At 40.0% G+C, this 18,883-nt stretch overlaps 1 protein-coding gene across 1 annotated transcript in view; it reads right to left on the minus strand.

Moving 5' to 3' along the window:
• Positions 1–18,883, minus strand: part of Ophn1 (oligophrenin 1) — a 303,705-nt gene that overhangs the window by 192,375 nt on the left and 92,447 nt on the right. The window contains exons 4-5 of the mRNA XM_013031646.1: positions 17,075–17,136; positions 8,525–8,596 (exon numbers count right to left, since the gene is read on the minus strand). Coding sequence (XP_012887100.1) covers positions 8,525–8,596; positions 17,075–17,136 — 134 coding nt within the window. The remainder of the gene's footprint in view (positions 1–8,524; positions 8,597–17,074; positions 17,137–18,883) is intronic.

The raw sequence follows: 18,883 nt of genomic DNA on the forward strand, positions 1-18,883 counted from the left end.
AGTTCAAAGCTGGCCCAGGTAGGAAAATCTGTGAAACTCTTTTTTTTTAAATATGTATTAGTCCTTTTTTTAATTGTTTTTTATTGTGAAAATACTCTACAAAGGGGTTACAATTACATGGGCAAGATAATGAGTACATTTCTTATCAAGCATTGTTGCCTCCTCCTTTGTTTCCCCTTCCCATCCCTTCCCATCTCTGCCCCCCCCTCCAATGTTGAAAAGTTCGTTTTTCTACATAACGACTTGTACATCTCATTGTTGCAATGGGTCTACCTGTATCCCTATTTAAGCAACTTGTTTTTTCCCTTTCCCTCCACAAATTATACCAACATCAAATACAGTGAAAACAGGGGTTATACCATGGGGGAGGGACATACAAAGCAAGAAAGAAATAATCTTATAAACATGTTAGAAACAATCACAAGAAAGAAAAAAAAAACATTTGAATCCTTATCTTCAGGTTCATTTCACCTAACATCAACTTATCTGACCGTTTCTGCTTGTCTCAGACATATACTAGTAATTGCAAATAAGAGAAACCATGGGACCTATGTTTCTTTGGACCTGGCTTAATTCACTTAATAATAAAAAAAAATGCCTGTCACTTTCACACCATCATAAAGTTGAAGAATTATTCATTTGAACCATTATACATCAGAGGTGCTTTCTACAAACATCCTGTCAGTTCTGTTTCTCTGGTGACCCTAATGTATAATGCATTCCAATATTAAGGATTATTTGTGCTGGAAGTTAATAAAAAGCTTAACTGACTCATTCAGTCCCATCCTGGCCACTCAGTATTCCTCTTCAATGTCCAACTGCTCTAAAGAGACAATTTTCTAGCCATCTCAACATACTGGGTTTTCTTTGTTGTTGTTGTTTTTGTTTTTTCAAGAAAAGTAGCAATCAAGAACGTGGAAAAAATAGAAATATAATTTTAAGATAATTTGGAATGAGCAAGTTTAGGCCATTTCATTGTAAGATTTTCTGCTGTGTAGCTGGAAGAAAGTAATAGAAACCAAAGGATAGTACACCAGTCAGGGTAAATTAAATGAGCTTTGGAATTGGAGAGATGTGGGTTTAAATCCTGGCAATGTCATTTTGTAGCCTGTATAGATCCTGGGTAATTTTTTTGTCTTATTTGAACTCTGGTTTCCTCACTGATCAAATAAATGTTAGGTGTCCTACTCTTATCTACCAACAAAATGATTCAAATATTGCTTGAACTTATGATCCATTAAAATTACACAAATCAGAAAATTCAGTACGTCAGGTCACACTATAAGCAGCCATTAGCTGGAGGCGGTTGTTTGAACTTACAATCCATTAAAAGTACATAAATCTAAAAATTTAGTACCTCAGGTCATACTAGAAACTTTTCAAGTGTGCCTTTCTGAATTATTGTCACATAGCTTAGCTCTAACATTGACTACCTCATTGTCCCTTCTTATGCACTGACATATCACTGACACTTAAACACACAGGAAATTATGAAACTTAAGGTCAATTTCTTGCAAAGTGGTAATGGATAAATCTGTTGCTCCCACCCCATCTCTAGGGTACTCTCTGGCCTTTGGAATGCAGACCAACTCTAACACCTTTGCCTTCATCAACCCTCCTACTCAGGTTTGTGCCTTGTTCCACCTTCTGTATTTTTTCAGCCATGTCATTTTCTCTGTGCATGGAGATGAAACAGCAAAACTGACAAGCCCCTGCTGTCAGTGGCCTCTTCCCTGCCATCTGTTGGGTGAGAACAGTATATCATAGCTTCCACACCAGCTCCAACCCTCCAAGAAGTGGGTTAAATGCAAGCTCAGATGTCTTAGTCAGACAACTTGGCCCTGGTCCCACCAGAAACCACACAAAGGCGCAATTCACTGGTTGTTCCTTTCTGGCAAGGGCATCCTTGAAAAAGAACTAAAAACATCATACTGTGGGCAACTTTGACAAGACTCAAAAAATATGAATCAAAGGGTACAAATACTCTCCCTGTCATGTGTCTAGAGGAGATGACTGAGTCTTTATTCTGCCATCACTAATGGACAGTCCAGTATTCTACACTGTAGGATGAAAGACCCATTATGAACAGAACTGGACTAAGCCCTGTTTGTCCTCCTGTATCTTGGGTCAGGGGGTAGGGAAGTTGCATGGTGGTGAGAAGGGAGATCATGCTGAGAAGGGTTCTGTTAATCAAGTGGCAGCTAAAATACTCATGGGGAGGGTAGAAAGTCACAAACTTTGTATGGGATGGAACTATTGATAGGTAAGAGGAATAGGAGTTTTAACCAAGCACAAGTCTAGAGTAGGTGGACAGGAAACTTCAAGTCCAGTAGACAAGAAACTAGGATGACAGGAGGCTGAGATCTAAGGATTAGAGTTTGAGGACAGCCCAGGCAGGAAAGTCCATGAAACTCTTATCTCCAATTAACCACAAAAAGCCAGAAGCAGAGCTGTGGCTCAAATAGCAGAGTGTAAGCTTTGAGTAAAAAAAGCTCAGGAACTGTGCTCAAGCCCTGACTTTAGGCCCCAGCACTGGCACCAAAAAAAAAAAAAAAAACACAAAGAAATTAAGAAGAAAAAGTAAAAAGAAGTCTCCCTTGATATCTCTGCCCACCACAAATTAAATCTAATATGTCAATGTTCAGAAGTTATAGCTCAAAAAATGTGTATTCAAATCCTGGCTTTATCTGCCACAGTAAAATGAATTTAATGATAATAACCAAAAAGATTTTAGACTAGAGTAGTCAAGTTACTAATCACTATCAGTGAAAAGTACAGATGTAGCTGGTGAAAGGTGAAAGGTTAAAAGTAGGTGGGCGGGGGGGGGGGGACTAAAGAAGAAAAAGAAGACACAGGGGCTAATATTTTGACATTGCAAAAAACAGTCAAAAGCTGATGGAGTGGGCTAGAAGAGGAGCTCAGTGGTAGAGCTCTTGCCAAGCATGTGAGAGGTTCTGGATTATAGCCCCAGCATTGTAATAAAAGGTGCTGAAGTAAGAAATAGGGTTTAAGTATATTATTTAAAGCAACAGAAGTAACTAATTTCTGTTTTACTTTTATTTTACCTCTTGGGTTTGGCACGGTAGCTCATACCTATAATCCCAGTTATTTGGGAAGTAGAGATCAGAAAGATTATGGTCCAAGGCCAGACCTGGAAAAAAAATTCAAGACTCTATCGGAAAAACAACTAGAGCAAAAAAGGGCCAGAGGAGTGGTTCAAGTGGTAAAGCATCTACCTAGCACACATGAGGACCTGACTTCAAACTCCAGTACTAATTTAAAAAAATAAGAGGCAAAATAGTGTTGTAATTATCAAAAATTAGAAGAGGGAAAGGAGAAATCAATGATCTATATTTGTAGCATGAAGAAAGAAATCTCTAAAGTTTAATCAATATAAATCACTCTTAAAATAGTACTCCAAGGTTTAATTTATTTTTTTACTTATTTGCCTATTTTGTTTTATCTTTTTCAATACTAGTGATTGAACCCAGAGCTAGGCAAGTACTTTAACATTGAGCTACATTCTATCCACTATTATATTTTAAAATAAATGTGTTACATAATTTCAATTTTTAAAATGAAAAATCTAAACCACTTGTTTTCAAAATTTAAGGGTTGTGAAATGGATTAGTCTGATGAAGCTGTCAGTCACACATCAAAATCAGAATAAAATATAGGTCCTGACTGTAAAACAAAGAGTGTTTACGAAGAAAACTAGTAGGAAGGGGAAGGTAAAAGGAGAGGTACTGTGAGACAATTATTATCAAACACTTTACAGGCATATATGAAAAGAGTAATGAAGCCCCCTAAAATAGTTCAAAAGGAATAGGAAGGGTAAGAAAAATCTATCCATAGAAGGGGATAATTTAGTCAAAGTACACTAGATGGAAACACACCTATTATCCTAGCTACTTAGAAGACTGAGATCTAAATGACTAATGCTCAAAGCCAGCCAAACAGAGAGTTTACAAGACTCCATCTCCAAAATAACTAGCAAAATGTTGGGCTGGAGTCATGGCTCAAGTGGTAGAACATGTCATGAGTTAAAAAAGCTGAAAAAGCATGAGAGAGTTCAACTTCTGGCAACAGGACACACACACACACACACACACACACACACACACACACACACACACAAAATCAAAAAGGATTTGAAGTACTAATGATTTTTATTCCAACTTTATAGCATGAATATCCAATTTCTCACACAATGGTTGAAAAACATATCCTACTTAATTAAAAAAGAAGATGTCTTGGATTTCAGAACAAGAAAGTGGTTTCTAAATTCTTTTTTTTGGCTGGGAAGGTGGCACAGTGGTAGAGCGCTTGCCTTGCATGCATGAGGCCCTGGGTTCGATTCCTCAGCACCACATAAGCAAAAAGAAAAAAGCCGGAATTGGTACTGTGGCTTAAGTGGTAGAGCACTAGCCTTGAGCTGAAGAGTTGAGGGACAGCGCCCAGGCCCAGAGTTCAGGCCCACGACCCCCCCACCAAAAAAAAACTCTAAATTCTTTTTGTTTTGCTATGTGCCAGCTCTGGGGCTTTAACTCAGGGCCTAGGCACTGTCCTTGAGCTAGCATTTACCTACCAATAGCTACTACTACACTCTGGCTTTGAGATGGTTAATTGGAGATGAGTTTTACAAGACTTTCCAGCCCAGGCTGGCTTCGAATCAGGATCCTCAAATCTCAGCTGCCTGGGGGCTGGGAATGTGGCTTAGTGGTAAAGTGCTAGCCTTGCATGCATGATGCCGTGGGTTCAATTCCTCAGCACCACATAATCAGAAAAGGCCGGAAGTGGTGCTGTGGCTCAAGTGGTACAGCACTAGCCTTGAGCTGAAAAGCTGAGGAACAGCATCCAGGCCCAGAGTTCAGGCCCCATGACCAGACCCAAAAAAAAGAAAAGAAAAGAAGCTCAGAGACAGTGCCCAGGCCCTAAATTCAAGCCCCAGGAGTGGCAAAAAAAATCTCAGCTTCCTAAGTAGCTAGGATTAACAGGCACAAGCCACCAGTGCCCAACCCAAATACTATTTTAAAACAAATGCCTGTCCAGACACCAATGGGTTAGGCCTGTAACCCTAGCTACTCAGGTGGCTGAGCTCTGAGGATCATGGTTCCAAGCCAGCCCAGGCAGGAAAGTCTGTGAAACTTATCTCCAATTAACCAGTTAAAAGTGGAGCTGTGTACCAGGTGCCGGTGGCTCACACCTGTAATCCTGCTACTCAGGAGGCTGAGATCTGAGGATTGCAGTTCAAATCCAGCTCAGGCAGGAAAGTTCCTGTGAGACTCATCTCCAACTAACTACCAGAAAACTGGAAGTGGCTCTGTGACTCAAGTGATAGAGCAATGTCCTTGAACTGAACAACTCAGTGACAGCGTTCAGACCCAGAGTTCAAGCCCCACAACCAACAAAATCATGGAGCTGTGACTCAAGTGGTAGAGCATTAGCCTTGAGTGACAAAGCTAAGTGAAAGCAACAAAGCCATGATTTCAAGTCCCCATATCAGCTCCCATGCATGCACATGCATGCACGCGCGCGCGCGCGCACACACACACACACACACACACACACACACACACACACACCCCTGCAACAAAATGAAAAGAAATGTAATGCAATAAACAAAAATGGAAACAGGAGAGGAGACAAGAAGAGAGGAGGAGGGGGGAAGAAAAAGAGGAGAGGAAAGGAGAGGAGGGGAGGGAAGGGGAGGGGTGGGGAGAGAAAAGAAGTAACCCACAAATCCATTTATAAATCCAAGGAAAAGGGCCCTGGCTGGAGTAGGGTTTAGGGGCTTCACCCAATTTCTCGTGAACAAGAAGCGGCTGGTGGAGATGAGACCTCTGAGATCATGTGTGCCGTGATGCCATGCTTGGGAAGCCATCCACCTGAAAACCACCTAGGAGTCCTGGTAGAACAGAAGTCAATGCCCACAGCATCACAAAATGGCTCATATAGAGAGAACTGTTATCTTTGGGAAATTACTCCATTACAAAGCAGTCTTTAAGATTAGTGGTGAGTCAGACCTGTCCACTAGGACCCAAACATTCATTCACATTGACAACACAGCTCACTAGCCTGCAAATGGAGTCTGCATAAGCCCACAAAACTATGCCTGACCATTAGGCTGGAACATGGTCATGGGTGGTGGTCTACACCACTTGATCCATGCTTCCTGTCCAAATGTAAAATTAATTCAATAGCATATTGAACCCAATATCACTATGGCTTGGTGTTTGCATGGAGGATTTTTTTCCCCCAGGATCCACTTCATACACTAAAGTGCACAGATGCTCAAGACCTTCAAATTACATAGTATTTGCATATAACCTATGTATATCTTGTTACATACTTTAAATATTCTCTAGAATTCCTATAATAATGAATACAATGCAAATGTTATGTTCGTAATTGTTACACTTCCCTGGTCAGAAAACAGAAACAAGAAGAATATCTGTACATTGAGTACAGACATACTTCTTTTTGCCTTTAGAATTTATTTAGCCAGTATTGGGATTTGAACTCAGGATCTTATGCTTATTAGGCAAATTACTACTTATACCATACAACCAGCCCTCAGACATAACTCTTCCTGAATGTTTTCTCTCCATAGTTGGTTAAATTCTTGGATGCAGATCTCATGAATATCCAGAGCTAACTGTATATCCAAAATATTAACAATTCAACATGTAATCCGTGTAAACTATGAAGATTATATTTTACATTGTTCATACTGTTTTCAAAATCCAAGGTAGGTCTTATATTCACAACACACTGAATTCTAAAAAACTCACTTTTAGTATTCAACAGACACAGTTATTTAACTACCTTTAGATTCTTAAACTAAGGAAATATCTGATTAGGCATTATTTGATTTCTGTTCTTATTATAAGTGTAAGATCACTGAAACCAGTGCAACAGTGATACTCACAAGACACTATGTTGGAAATGAACTTTACAAGTTGGGGGGAAGGAGTATGGGTGGATGGGAGAAAATGAGGCAGAGGGTAACACTGTTCAAAAAGAAATGTACCCACTACCTTACTTATGTAACTGTAATCTCTCTGTACATCACCTTTACAATAAAATAAAAATTAAAAATTAGAAAATAAAAAAGATTACTGAGACCATGGTGAGACTCGGTACTCCATAAGTGAAATGAGCCCTAGCTTAACAATTAGGAATAAATTTCAGTGTGAGTCCTTCCATAGCTCAGTTGGTAGAGCAGAGGACTATAGAGGAGTAAGTTTCAAAAGCTCTGCCACACCCTGGCTGTGAGACCTTAGCTATCACATCTCATTCAACCATCATACTTTCCATGTTAGTAGGAAATCTCTTTTCCTCAAGGTTGTTTTGAAGTTTAAGAGAGGAAACAGAACTATGGCTCAAGTGGCAAAACATCAGCCTTGGGTATAAAAGAAAAGTGAGAGCGAGAAGCACTGTTCAAGCCCCACTACCAACAAAAAAATAAAATTATGAAGCCAAGGTTGAAGGAAATATAAATTTATGGTAGTTCATTCCTGTAATTATAGCTACTTAGATCTGAGGATCGAATTTCAAAGCCAGCCAGGGCAGGAATATCTGTGAGACTCTCACATCTAATTAACCAGAAAAAAGGTAGAAGTGGAGCTGTGGCCCAAGTAGCAGAGTGACTTTTTTTTTTTTTGGGGGGGGGGTCCGGTTGTGGAGCCTGAACCCTGGGCCTGGATGCTGTCCCTCAGCTCTTCAGCTCAAGGCTAGTGCTCTACCACCTGAGCCACAGCGCCACTTCTGGCTTTTTTTCTTTTTGCTTATGTGGTGCTGGGGAATCGAACCCAGGGCCTCACGCATGCAAGCCAAGCGCTCTACCACTGAGCCACCTTCCCAGCCCCACAGAGTGACATCTTTGAGCAAAAAAACTCAGGGACAGTTCTCAGGCCCTGAGTTCATACCCCAGTACTGGCACCAAAGAGAGAGACACAGAAACAGAGACAGAGAAAATAAATCCATGTTTGGCATAACTGACTCACACCTGTAATCCTAGTTACTCAGGCAACTGAGAACTGAGGATTGAGGCTCAAAGCCAGCCTAGACAAGAAAGTCTGTGAGATTCCTATCCTCATTTAACCACCAAAAATCTGGAAATGAGTCTGTGGCTCCCATGTAGAACACCAGCCTTGAGCAGAAAAAGCGTTACTTCCAAATTGGTGGTTAAATTGAATCTCCCAGGCTTTCCTGTCCAGGCTGGCATCAAACTGCAGTTCTCAGATCTCAGCCTCCTGAGTAGAGATGTGGCTCAAGTAGTAGAGTGCTAGACTGGAGCAGAAAAGGTCAGGGATAGCACCTAAACCCTGAATTCAAGCCCCAGGTCTGACACCAAAAAAAGTTAACCTACAAAATAGTTCTATGCTATTTTCTTTTATGTTCTGGATAAATGATAATCATAGTTAATTATAACATCTCCTCATAGAAAATTTAATTTCCTCAATAATAACAAAGAACATAAAACCTATTGGCTCCATTTTAACTAATAAAGAAAACATACCTTTGTAAAACCTATTTGTTCTTTCCGGAAATTTTCCAGGGGTTTGATCAGCAAATCACTGGCATTTTGTACCTATAGAAAAAGAAACAAAAACACTCAAAATAACTTTAGGTTAATAAGATTCTGGTACAAATTTGCTTATTACTAGGTCATTTTCTTTTAATACATCATCCTGCAAAATACTGACTGGAGATATGAGTGTACCTCAGTGATTAGGAATGTGATTAACATTAGCAAGACCCTGGGTTCAATTCTAATTGTCAAAACAACCAGAATGCTAACTGGTGTTCTGGTTGACAAGGGTTGTTACTGTTTCCTTCAACACTGTGGAGTTTTTAAATAATAAATATCTGGAGTCATGTCCAAGAAGAAGTGGGGTGGGGACAGAAAGAGAATGGGTAAATACCTAGAAAAGCCAATATACTAAGTACAAATGATTTCATGGGACTCAAATGAGTTTGCATTAGGGTAGATCCTATAACAAACTACTCTAGTTCCTGATCCAATGTGTTATTGAACCAGAATATTTCCTTCAGAAGTAGAAGCCCTGTGCTATGATATTAGAGAACATTAGGCTATCTTTTCATCTTACCTAACTATATATGTTTGGAAGCTGATAGGAATGGCCTACGCACGTACTACAAATATAAGTATTAATAGGTCCTGGACACATAAAATCATCGAATCCAAAATGAAGCCCTTGATCTATGGACAGGTGAAGATTATATCAAGCTTTTGCTTCATCCAAGTGTCTTGGTGACCACATCTGTCTGAGGCAATAAGTAAGGTGTATTTCCTCTGGGTGAATCAGCCCCACCATAATGGAAAACCTCAGAGAAAGCAACTAAAGGGCTAGCTTTTAGCACTTGCATTCATAGTCATCTATTGTAAGAAAAGGGAAATGCAGGGTTAACTTTTACTTGTTGGATAAGACAAACGTTATCAGTAATATTTCTCCATGCCAAAAATAGAAGAGTGGAGCTGAGGAGAAAGATGACAGGTAGTATGTGTTTTGCGCATGCAAGGCCATGGGTTTGATCACAGAGAGAAAGAAGTAGAGAGAGAAATAGAGAAAGAAAAATAAAGAGAGAATGAGAATACGGAAGGCCAGGTGCTGGTGGCTCACGCCTGTAATCTTAGCTACTCAGGAGGCTGAGATCTGAGGACGGTGGTTCAAAGCCAGTCCAGGCAGGAAAGTACCTAAAACTCTTTATCTCCAATAAAACCACCAGAAAACCAGAAGTGGCACTGTGGCTCAAATGGTAGAGTGCTAGCCCAGCTGAAGAGCTCAAGGACAGCACCCAGGCCCAGAGTTCAAGCCCCCATGACCAACGAGAGAGAGAGAGAATGTGTGTCACGGAAAGTCATTATTGACCAGTCTACAATTTTCCAAACTAAAAAGCAATTTTCAATCTACCACCAAAAAAAGCATGGAAAGCTGGGTCTTCCTGTATACATGAACTACAAGTAACTTGGGCATCCTGTTTTGTCTAGGTTCAGTGTTCAGCTTACTGAACAAATCTCTAACAAGTGATAAGAACTTTCATATGAAGCTGGATATTCTGATCTATTGAAGCTCTTAATATTGCCCTCCAAGACTGCCAAACTTGCAGAAAATATAAAAATACTCAAGTTTTTCCTTAAGAGCCTTTTCCCTGTATGTCTCCTGTTGGCGATCATTTCTATAGCTCACTTTCTAAACTCCATTTAATACAAGTCTAAACACAAGAAATCACATAATCCATCCTTACCCTTGTTAACTCATATAAACATACCTTGCAGGATGCCAGTGACTCATATCTGTAATCCTAGCTACTCAAAAGGATGAGATGTGAGGATCGAGGTTCAAAGCTGGCCTTGGCAGACAAATTCATGAGAATCTTCTTTCCAGTTAACCATCAAAAAGCCAGAAGTAGATATGGGGCTCAAGTGCCTTGAGTGAAAAAGCTAAGGCCTTGAGTTCAATCTACAACACTAATGCAAAAAAGCAGGGGAAGGTGGGGAACCAGACCATTTGCCTACAAAGGCCTCCACACCTACCCTTTGTGATTATCATCACTACTACTCATCTAAGGGATGGGAAATCTGTTTCGAGATCCTACTGGCTCTAAATACATTATAACCTACCTCCCCATGTGACCTTTAACATCCGAACATCCCTGAGTACATTCATTACCCAGAGGTAGGAAGATTCATTAATTCATCCTATAAGAAGAACCTCTGTGGAGGTAGAATTCAGACAGAAAAAATGCCTGAATTCCTGACCAACAAACTAATCAGACCTAACTGAACAGTTTTAGTTTTAGAACAACAGGTTGTTAAACTGGGTATGGGTGGCTCATACAATAATCCTAGCTAATCAGAAGGCTGAGATCTGAGAATAGGGATTCAAAACCAGCCCAGGCACGAAAGTTCGTGTAACTCTTAGAGCAAACTCCAATTAACTGGCAAAAAGCCAGAAGTGGAACTCAAGTGGTAGAGCACCAGCCTTGAGGAGAAAAAAAAAAGTTAAGGGACAATACCCAGACCCTGAGTTAAGAAAGAGAGAAAGAGCACTGCAGATATGTTCTTTGAGAGTGAGGACCTAAGGGCTTCCTTAGTTTATTTTTGGCACTCTTCAAAGACAGAAGAGGCACAATACCAGCAGAGCCCCCCATAGAAGAAGAAAAGGAGGTAGATAAATTTCCTATTTATGCACGAAGTCTGCAATCCAGATGCATACAGACGACCTATGAGGAACTACAATCCTTTCCAGAGTACTTGTAAGTGCATCATATATGGGATCCTCCACATTGCCTCCCATCATACCTCCTGCCATAAGTTCTATTCATTTATGGAGATGAATAATCACACATTATTAATACCTTCTGGAGCTCTGACCTTCATGCTGTTACTTCAAATCTTATGTTAAACTTTTACTTTACGAGGGATACAAAGCTGATACACATCTCCCAGATTATTCAGATGAGGGTAGATGATAGTCATTTTGCCACCCCCACCCTCCCAGAAAAATGGAAGGGTCCAATCAAGCAATAGACTCTTGGCATGGTATCAAAGGCTCACATTAACCTTCACAGAACTCCTGGAATTAAGTGGAAAATGGGGAGCACACAGAATATATGATTGAAGAGTCCTGGGAAACAAAAGGGCCCAACATAATGAGAAACTGAAGTACATGAGTCAGTCATGTAGCTATAACAAGCCAGCAAGAAGGGAAAGAATAAAATCTCAAAAGATGAGTCCTACTTCAATGTTTTAGAATTTTGTTAAAGGGTAAATGAAAGAGATCAAGAAACAATGTACAGAGGGGAGGGGGAATAACTCTGGAAACATGAACACCAGTCCATAAGGACTTTGGGCAAAAAGAACAATCAGGAATAATGTCGATTAGCTGCTGGGCCCAATCTTTGAGGCTTCTTAGAAACCATTCATGTTGGTCTCTCAGTGGCTTTAGAAGCAAATTTCTTTTTTGTTTGTTCCAGTCCTGGGATTTAAATTCATGGCCTGGGTAATTATTGTCCCTTAGTGGTTTTTTTGCTCAAGTTCTAGCACTCTACCACTTGAGCCCCAGCTTCACTTCCGGATTTTTCTTATGGAGATTTTGTAACTTTTTTGGAATATTTTATTATCTTTAAGTAGTTGTACCAAGGAGTTGTTGACATTCATCTCCTTCAACATTCTCACTCACCCTTCCCAATCCACTCCTTCCCTTTCTTATCTTAATTTTAGGTTATGTATTGAGTTTTTCGCCATTTAAAAAAAGAAATTTATGTGTACAATGTATCTTGATCTGTGTCATCACTTCAACATCTTCAACCCTCTTCGACCTAGTCCTGCCTTTATATTTCTCAATTCTGTGGTATATAGAATGAAGTCTTGCCTGCCTTCTCCTCACTTCTCCTTTCATTCCCCTACAGTTCTCCCTTTTGCCCCACCCTCACCTCTTGCAAGTACCCATGTCCTGGTTCTTATTTTGTTGGGCTTTGACTTCGTCTTATTAAAGAATTATATTGGGGGTGGGAAGGTGGCTCAGTGGTAGAATGCTTGCCTTGCATGCATTCCTCAGCACCACATAAGCAGAAAAAGCTGGAAGTGGCGCTGTAGCTCAAGTGGTAGAGTGCTAGCCTTGAGCTGAAGAGCTGAGGGACAGCGCCCAGGCCCAGAGTTCGGACCCCACTACCGGAACCAAAAAAAAAAAAAAAAAAAGAATTATACTATTTGTACTCTCTATAAAGTCTATTTTCTGCAAAGAGGCACCAACAATGTGGCCCCCACAGCAGCACTTCCAGAATTTTGCTGTTTAATTGCAATTAAGACTCTCACAAACTTTTCTGCCTGGATTAGCTTGGAACTGTGATCTTCAGCTCTCATCTTCCTGAGCAGCTAGAATTTACAGATATAAGCTACTGGTACCCAGCTAAAAGCAAATTTCTTAAAGTATGAAAGTCTTAAGTAATATTTCCATAAGCAGATTTTCATGAGAAATCGAAGATAACTAAAAACAACATATATAATATAATTTATAAAATACATCTATATGTATTATATCATTTGGAGTATTTCATGTTAACTATAACAAGTAGGGATTGTTTTCTTCACTTTATAAAAAAAATATAGGAGGGTCTAGAAAAATAGTGATTAATCTGAAAACAACCAGTAAGTAGTGCCTTACAGGCTTATCTTCAATTCTACTTCTCCACAAACCAAGGGAAAGGAAGAGTAGTATTCTGAGATGCCAGCACTACACTGTTGAAAGGAAGGGAGATTGTGGATGAAAGAACTCTCTGGGCTGGAGACATGGTTCAGTAATACAGCACTTACCCAGCATGTATGAAGCCCTTAGTTCAAACAGTTGAGAGAGAAACAGGGAGAGGAAGGGAGGGAAGGAGAGAGAGCAAGAAAACCCTCTTGTTATTGGAATCAATGAGTTTAAAAAACTGAGATGCATGCAAACCATTAAAAAAAACTGAGGTGCTAATTTTTTAAAAGGCTACTCAGAATGTCCCTTACACCATTTCCTAATAAATATGAACAATGATTAATGAAGGTATTTCCATGTTTAAATCCCAAAGGTGGGGCCAAGATCAATTTCCGAATGAGTCTGAGAATTCAGGCCTAGTACACACACACACACACACACACACACACACACACACACATACACACCATTTTTTTGTGTGTGCCAATCCTGGTGGTTGAACTCAGGGCCTGGACTCTGTCCCTGAGACTCTCTGTGTTCAAGGCTAACACTCTACCATGTGAGCCACAGTGCCACTTCCAGCTTTTTCTGTGTATATGGTACTGAGGAATCAAACCCAGGGCTTCATGCATGCTAGGTGAGCACTCTACCACACTAAGCCATATTCCCACCCCCTAAAAAATATTTGAAACTAATAAAATAATTAGACTCCATGCACAAAAACACAAAATTCTTGGGTATAAGTCTACAAACATGTATGAAAGACCTATATGAAGAAATTATAAAACCTGATTAAATAAACCAACTAAGATACAAATCAACAGAGAGCTAATCTGTGTTCCAAGATACAAAGTTTCCACTGTCAAGATGGCAGTCCTTCTCTACCAGATCTATAGGTCCAGAGCAGTCACAACCAAAATGCTGGCAACTTCTTTTGTGGCTATTAAATGATTGTAAAGTTTATCTCTAACTTCAAGACTCTAAAAAGTTATAGTAAGACAGCAATGTGGCACTGGGGAAATAATAGGCAAATACTACCATAGAACAGAATGCAAAGCCCAGATATGGATCCACACAAGTACAGTCAGTTGACCTTTAGTTTAATTAGATAAAGAACAAAAAAGCCAGGTCTTACAAATAGTGCTGGAACAAATGGCAATTAAATGGAAAAAAAGAATCTAGACACTAATCTTAAACTCTTCATAAATTAATCAGAAAGGATCACAGAGTTAATTGTACAAAAGTCCTGGAAGATTATTAGAGACTTAGAAATGCAGCACAATTGTAGAGTGCTTGCTTAGGAAGTGGAAAGCTCTGGGGCCCTTTACAATGAACACAGAAGAAAATCGAGATGGCTTTAGCTTTGGTGATGACTTGTTGATAAAACATCAAAACTATGACTGATCAAAGAAAAAATTCATACATTGGACTTTACTAAAATTAAAAGTTTATGGGGCTGGGAATGTAGCTTACTAGTAGGGTGCTTGCCTAGCATGCAGGAAGCTCTGGGTTCGATTCCTCAGTATCACAGAAACAGAAAAAGCCAGAAGTGGTGCTGTGGCTTAAGTGGTAGAGTGCTAGCCTTGAGCAAAAGAAGCTCAGGGACTGTGCCCAGCCCCTGAGTTCAAGCCCCAGGACTGGCCAAAAAAAAAAAAGTTTGTGCTCTACAAAAGATATTGTTAGAAAAAAAAAAAGATATTGTTAGGAAAATGATAAGACACACCATAGATTTCTCCTAGAAGAAAACTTATATCCAATAAGGACTGGCATCTAAAACACACAAAGAAATCCTAAAACTTGACAATAGTAAATAACCAAAATAAAAACTGGAAGAAGCAAGCCTAGACAGACATTGCCTCAGAAAAGATATGCAGATGGAAAATAAGCATATGAAACATTGCTCCCCATCACATGACACTAAGAAATCACAAATTAAAATAACAATGAACTACTCTTTGTATACTTTTTAGAATGACCAAAATTGAGACCACTGACAAATAACATGGAACTCCCATTTGCCACTGGTAGAACTATAAAGTGGTTCTACCACTTTGGAACGCTCTGGCAGTTTCTTACTCACACTTACCATATGATCCAGAAGTTTACATTCTTTAATACCTAATCAAATGAGTGAAGAGCTTACATACATACAAAATTCTAAACAGTAAAGTTTACAGCAACCAGGTGCTGGTGGCTCACACCTGTGTTCCTAGCTACTCAGGAAGCTGAAATCTGAGTATTGCTGTTTGAAGCCATCTCAGGCAGAAAAGTCCCCACAAGACACTTATCTCCAATTAAGCACTCAAAAACCAGAAGTGGCATTGTGGCTCAAGTAGTAGAGTGTTAGCCTTGAGCACAAAGAGGCTCAGGGACAGTGCCCAGGTCCTGAGTTCAAGTCCCACAACTGACAGAAAACAGCTTTTTTGGGGGGTTTGGTCATGGGGCCTGAACTCTGGGCTTGGGCGCTGTCCCTGAGCTCTTCCACTCAAGGCTAGCACTCTACCACTTGAGCCACTTCCAGCTTTTTTCTTTTTGCTTATGTGGTGCTAAGGAATCGAACCCAGGGCCTCATGCATGCAAGGCAAGCGCTCTACCACTGAGCCACCTTCCCAGCCCCAAAACAGCTTTTTTCCATACTGACTGGAATTGACTATCAACCAAGATATCCTTCAGAAGGTAAATGGATAAATCATATCATACAATGAAATATCATTTAATGATAAAAACAGAAAGAAAAGAGCTACATAGCCACAAAAAGATGTAAAAGAACTTTAAATGCATAATGCAATGCTAAAGGTACATATTGCAGTATTCTTATCATATGTCATTCTGGAGAAAAGGAAAGACCAGTGGCTTTTAAAGTTTTGTTGCTAGAGGAAGAACACAGGGAATATTTAGGATCATGAAACTGTTGTGTACAATGGTAGTATAATGGTTTATCCATGTCATTACACATTTGTCAAACTCACAAAAAATGAACCCTAACATATTTTACAATGGAATTTAGTTCATCATATTGTGCCAATATTGGCTACACTTATCAATTATAATAAAACATACTATACTTACAAGATGTTTGTCAGAGCACTCACTGTACTTTTCACTCATTCTTTCGGTAAAATTTAAAGTGCTCAAAAATAGGCTTTGGTCAATTAGTTTAAAAAAAGACATGCTCCAAGCCAGTGATTTGTGCCATAATTCTAGCTACTCAGGAAAGGCTGAGGCATGAGAAGAGATTTCAAATCCAACCCAGGCAAGCAAACTCAAAAGTCTCTTATTTCCAATTTACCAGTAAAAACAAGAAGTGAGGTATGCCTCAAGTGATAGATATCCAGTCTTGAACCAAAAACCTTTAGGGAAAGTACCCAGACTCTGAATTCAAGCCCTAGTACCAGCATGCACACACATACACACACACACACACACATGTGTGCATGTGTGCACACACACAAACCAATAAATGTAAGGAAAAATAGACTTTAATAAAACAATCATTTGTCAGGTACAAACAAAGCCCATATTAGTATTTCTGACAGCAGAGAAACATTACCAAATAGATAAATTTATTCGAAATACTAAAAACCACAAGTTTTATGAACATATTCAAGCATCCAATTTAAGCTCCTCTGAAATCTTTTGTAGCTGAAAGGAGTAACGATGAGCTTTGCCCATCTATCTCCTCTACCAAATGCCAAATAGGCAAAGTGAGAGCTTGAGTAAAATAACAGATCTATTAGTGAACATGAGGAAGCCATGAGTCAGGACTGACACAATAGAAAATCAAGGTCAGTGAAGACAGAAAAGAATCCCCAATACCAGCTCTGATCTCAGCAACAGGCTGAGTGACCTACCATCATCATCCTCTCGTTTTCAACTTCATTGAGCAATTCAGCAAATTCTTTGAAGGATTCAGCTGGTAAAAGAATAAAAGATAAAGCAAATTAATCATGGAAGTTGATAGGAATCGAACCCAGGGCCTCAGGCATGCAAGACAAGCACTCTACCACTAAGCCACCTTCCCAGCCCCTCAAAGACTTGTTTTAATGGTCAAATAAGCTAATAATGCCAGGTGTTGGTGGCTCACACCTATAATCCTAGCTACTCAGGAGGCTGAGATCTGAGGATCCCAGCTCAAAGCCAGCCTGAGCAGGAAAGTCCTGGAGACTCTTATCTCCAATTAACCACCAGAAAAACCGGAAGTGGTTCTGTGCTTCAAAGTGGTAAAGTATTAGCCTTGAGAGAAAAGGCTCAGGGACAGCTCACCCAGACTGAGTTCAAGCCCAATGTCCATAAAAGAAAAAAAAAAAAAATGAAGAAAATGGCCATGTACCAGCCAAGAAGCCTGGAGCAGATCCTCCCTCCATAGCCCTAAGAGCCTGCTAACAACTTGATCCAAACTTCTAGCCTCCAGAAATGCATCTCTGGAAATGGAACATACAGATCTCTAAGCAGGAACCCAAGCAAAAGCTTGGATTAAAAAATCCAAATCCCAGCAGAAGACGGTGGTTTTCCTTCAAAAACTTCCCTTCAAAAAATTCCTAGTGGAATAATGAACCAAAACTTCTGGATACTGATTATGTGTTCTCTTGTCCTTGAAAATGTATGTGACTGAATGTATTAGCTAAAACTTCTATGTTTGGTCTGGGAATGGGGCTTAGTAGTAGAGTGCTTGCCTAGCATGAATGAAGCCCTTGGTTCGATTCTTCAGTACCGCATACACAGAGAAAAAAAAAAAACCTGAAGTAGCACTGTGGCTCAAATGATAAAGTGCTAGCCTTGAACTAAAGAAGCTCAAGGACAGTGTCCAGATCCTGAGTTCAAGCTCAAAGACTGGCAAAAAAAAAAAACTACCATTTATCAGCTCTCAAAAAAATACAATTGAGGGGCTGGGAAGGTGGCTCAGTGGTAGAGCACTTGCCTTGCATGCATGAGGCCCTGGGTTTGATTCCTCAGCACCACATAAGCAAAAAGAATAAAGCCGGGAGTGGCTCTGTGGCTCAAGTGGTAGAGCACTAGCCTTGAGCTGAAGAGCTGAGGGACAGTGCCCAGGCCGAGAATTCAGGCCCCACGACCGGACCCAAAAATAAATAAATAAAAATAAATTTAAAAAACTACAATTTAATCCTGGAGCTATAAGTTATCAAATCTTTGATCATTTGCAATTAATTAGAAGTATATCCCTGTTTAATAAGCATACAGAAATTCTTCACTAATAATACAAATATTACCTAAAATGTTTAAATACAAAAATCTAAAACTGGGGCTGGGAAAGTGGCTCAGTGGTAGAGTGCTTGCCTTGCATGCATGAGGCCCTGGGTTCAATTCCTCAGCACCACATAAACATAAAAAGCTGTCAGTGGCGCTGTGGCTCAAAGTGGGAGAGCACTAGCCTTGAGCTGAAGAGCTGAGGGACAGCACCCAGGCCCAGAGTTCAGGCCCCACAATAGGCCCAAAAAAAAATCTAAAACTACTTAAAGATTATATATAAAGATATAAATAGGGCTGGGAAGGTGGCTCAGTGGTAGAGCGCTTGCCTTGCATGCATGAGGCTCTGGGCTCGATTCCTCAGAACCACATAAGCAAAAAGAAAAAAGCCAGAAGTGGCGCTGTGGCTCAAGTGGTAGAGTGCTAGCCTTGAGCTGAAGAGCTGAGGGACAGCG

Source organism: Dipodomys ordii, unplaced genomic scaffold, assembly GCF_000151885.1.
Source record: "Dipodomys ordii isolate 6190 unplaced genomic scaffold, Dord_2.0 Scaffold142, whole genome shotgun sequence".
NCBI classification, from domain to species: Eukaryota; Metazoa; Chordata; class Mammalia; order Rodentia; family Heteromyidae; genus Dipodomys; species Dipodomys ordii.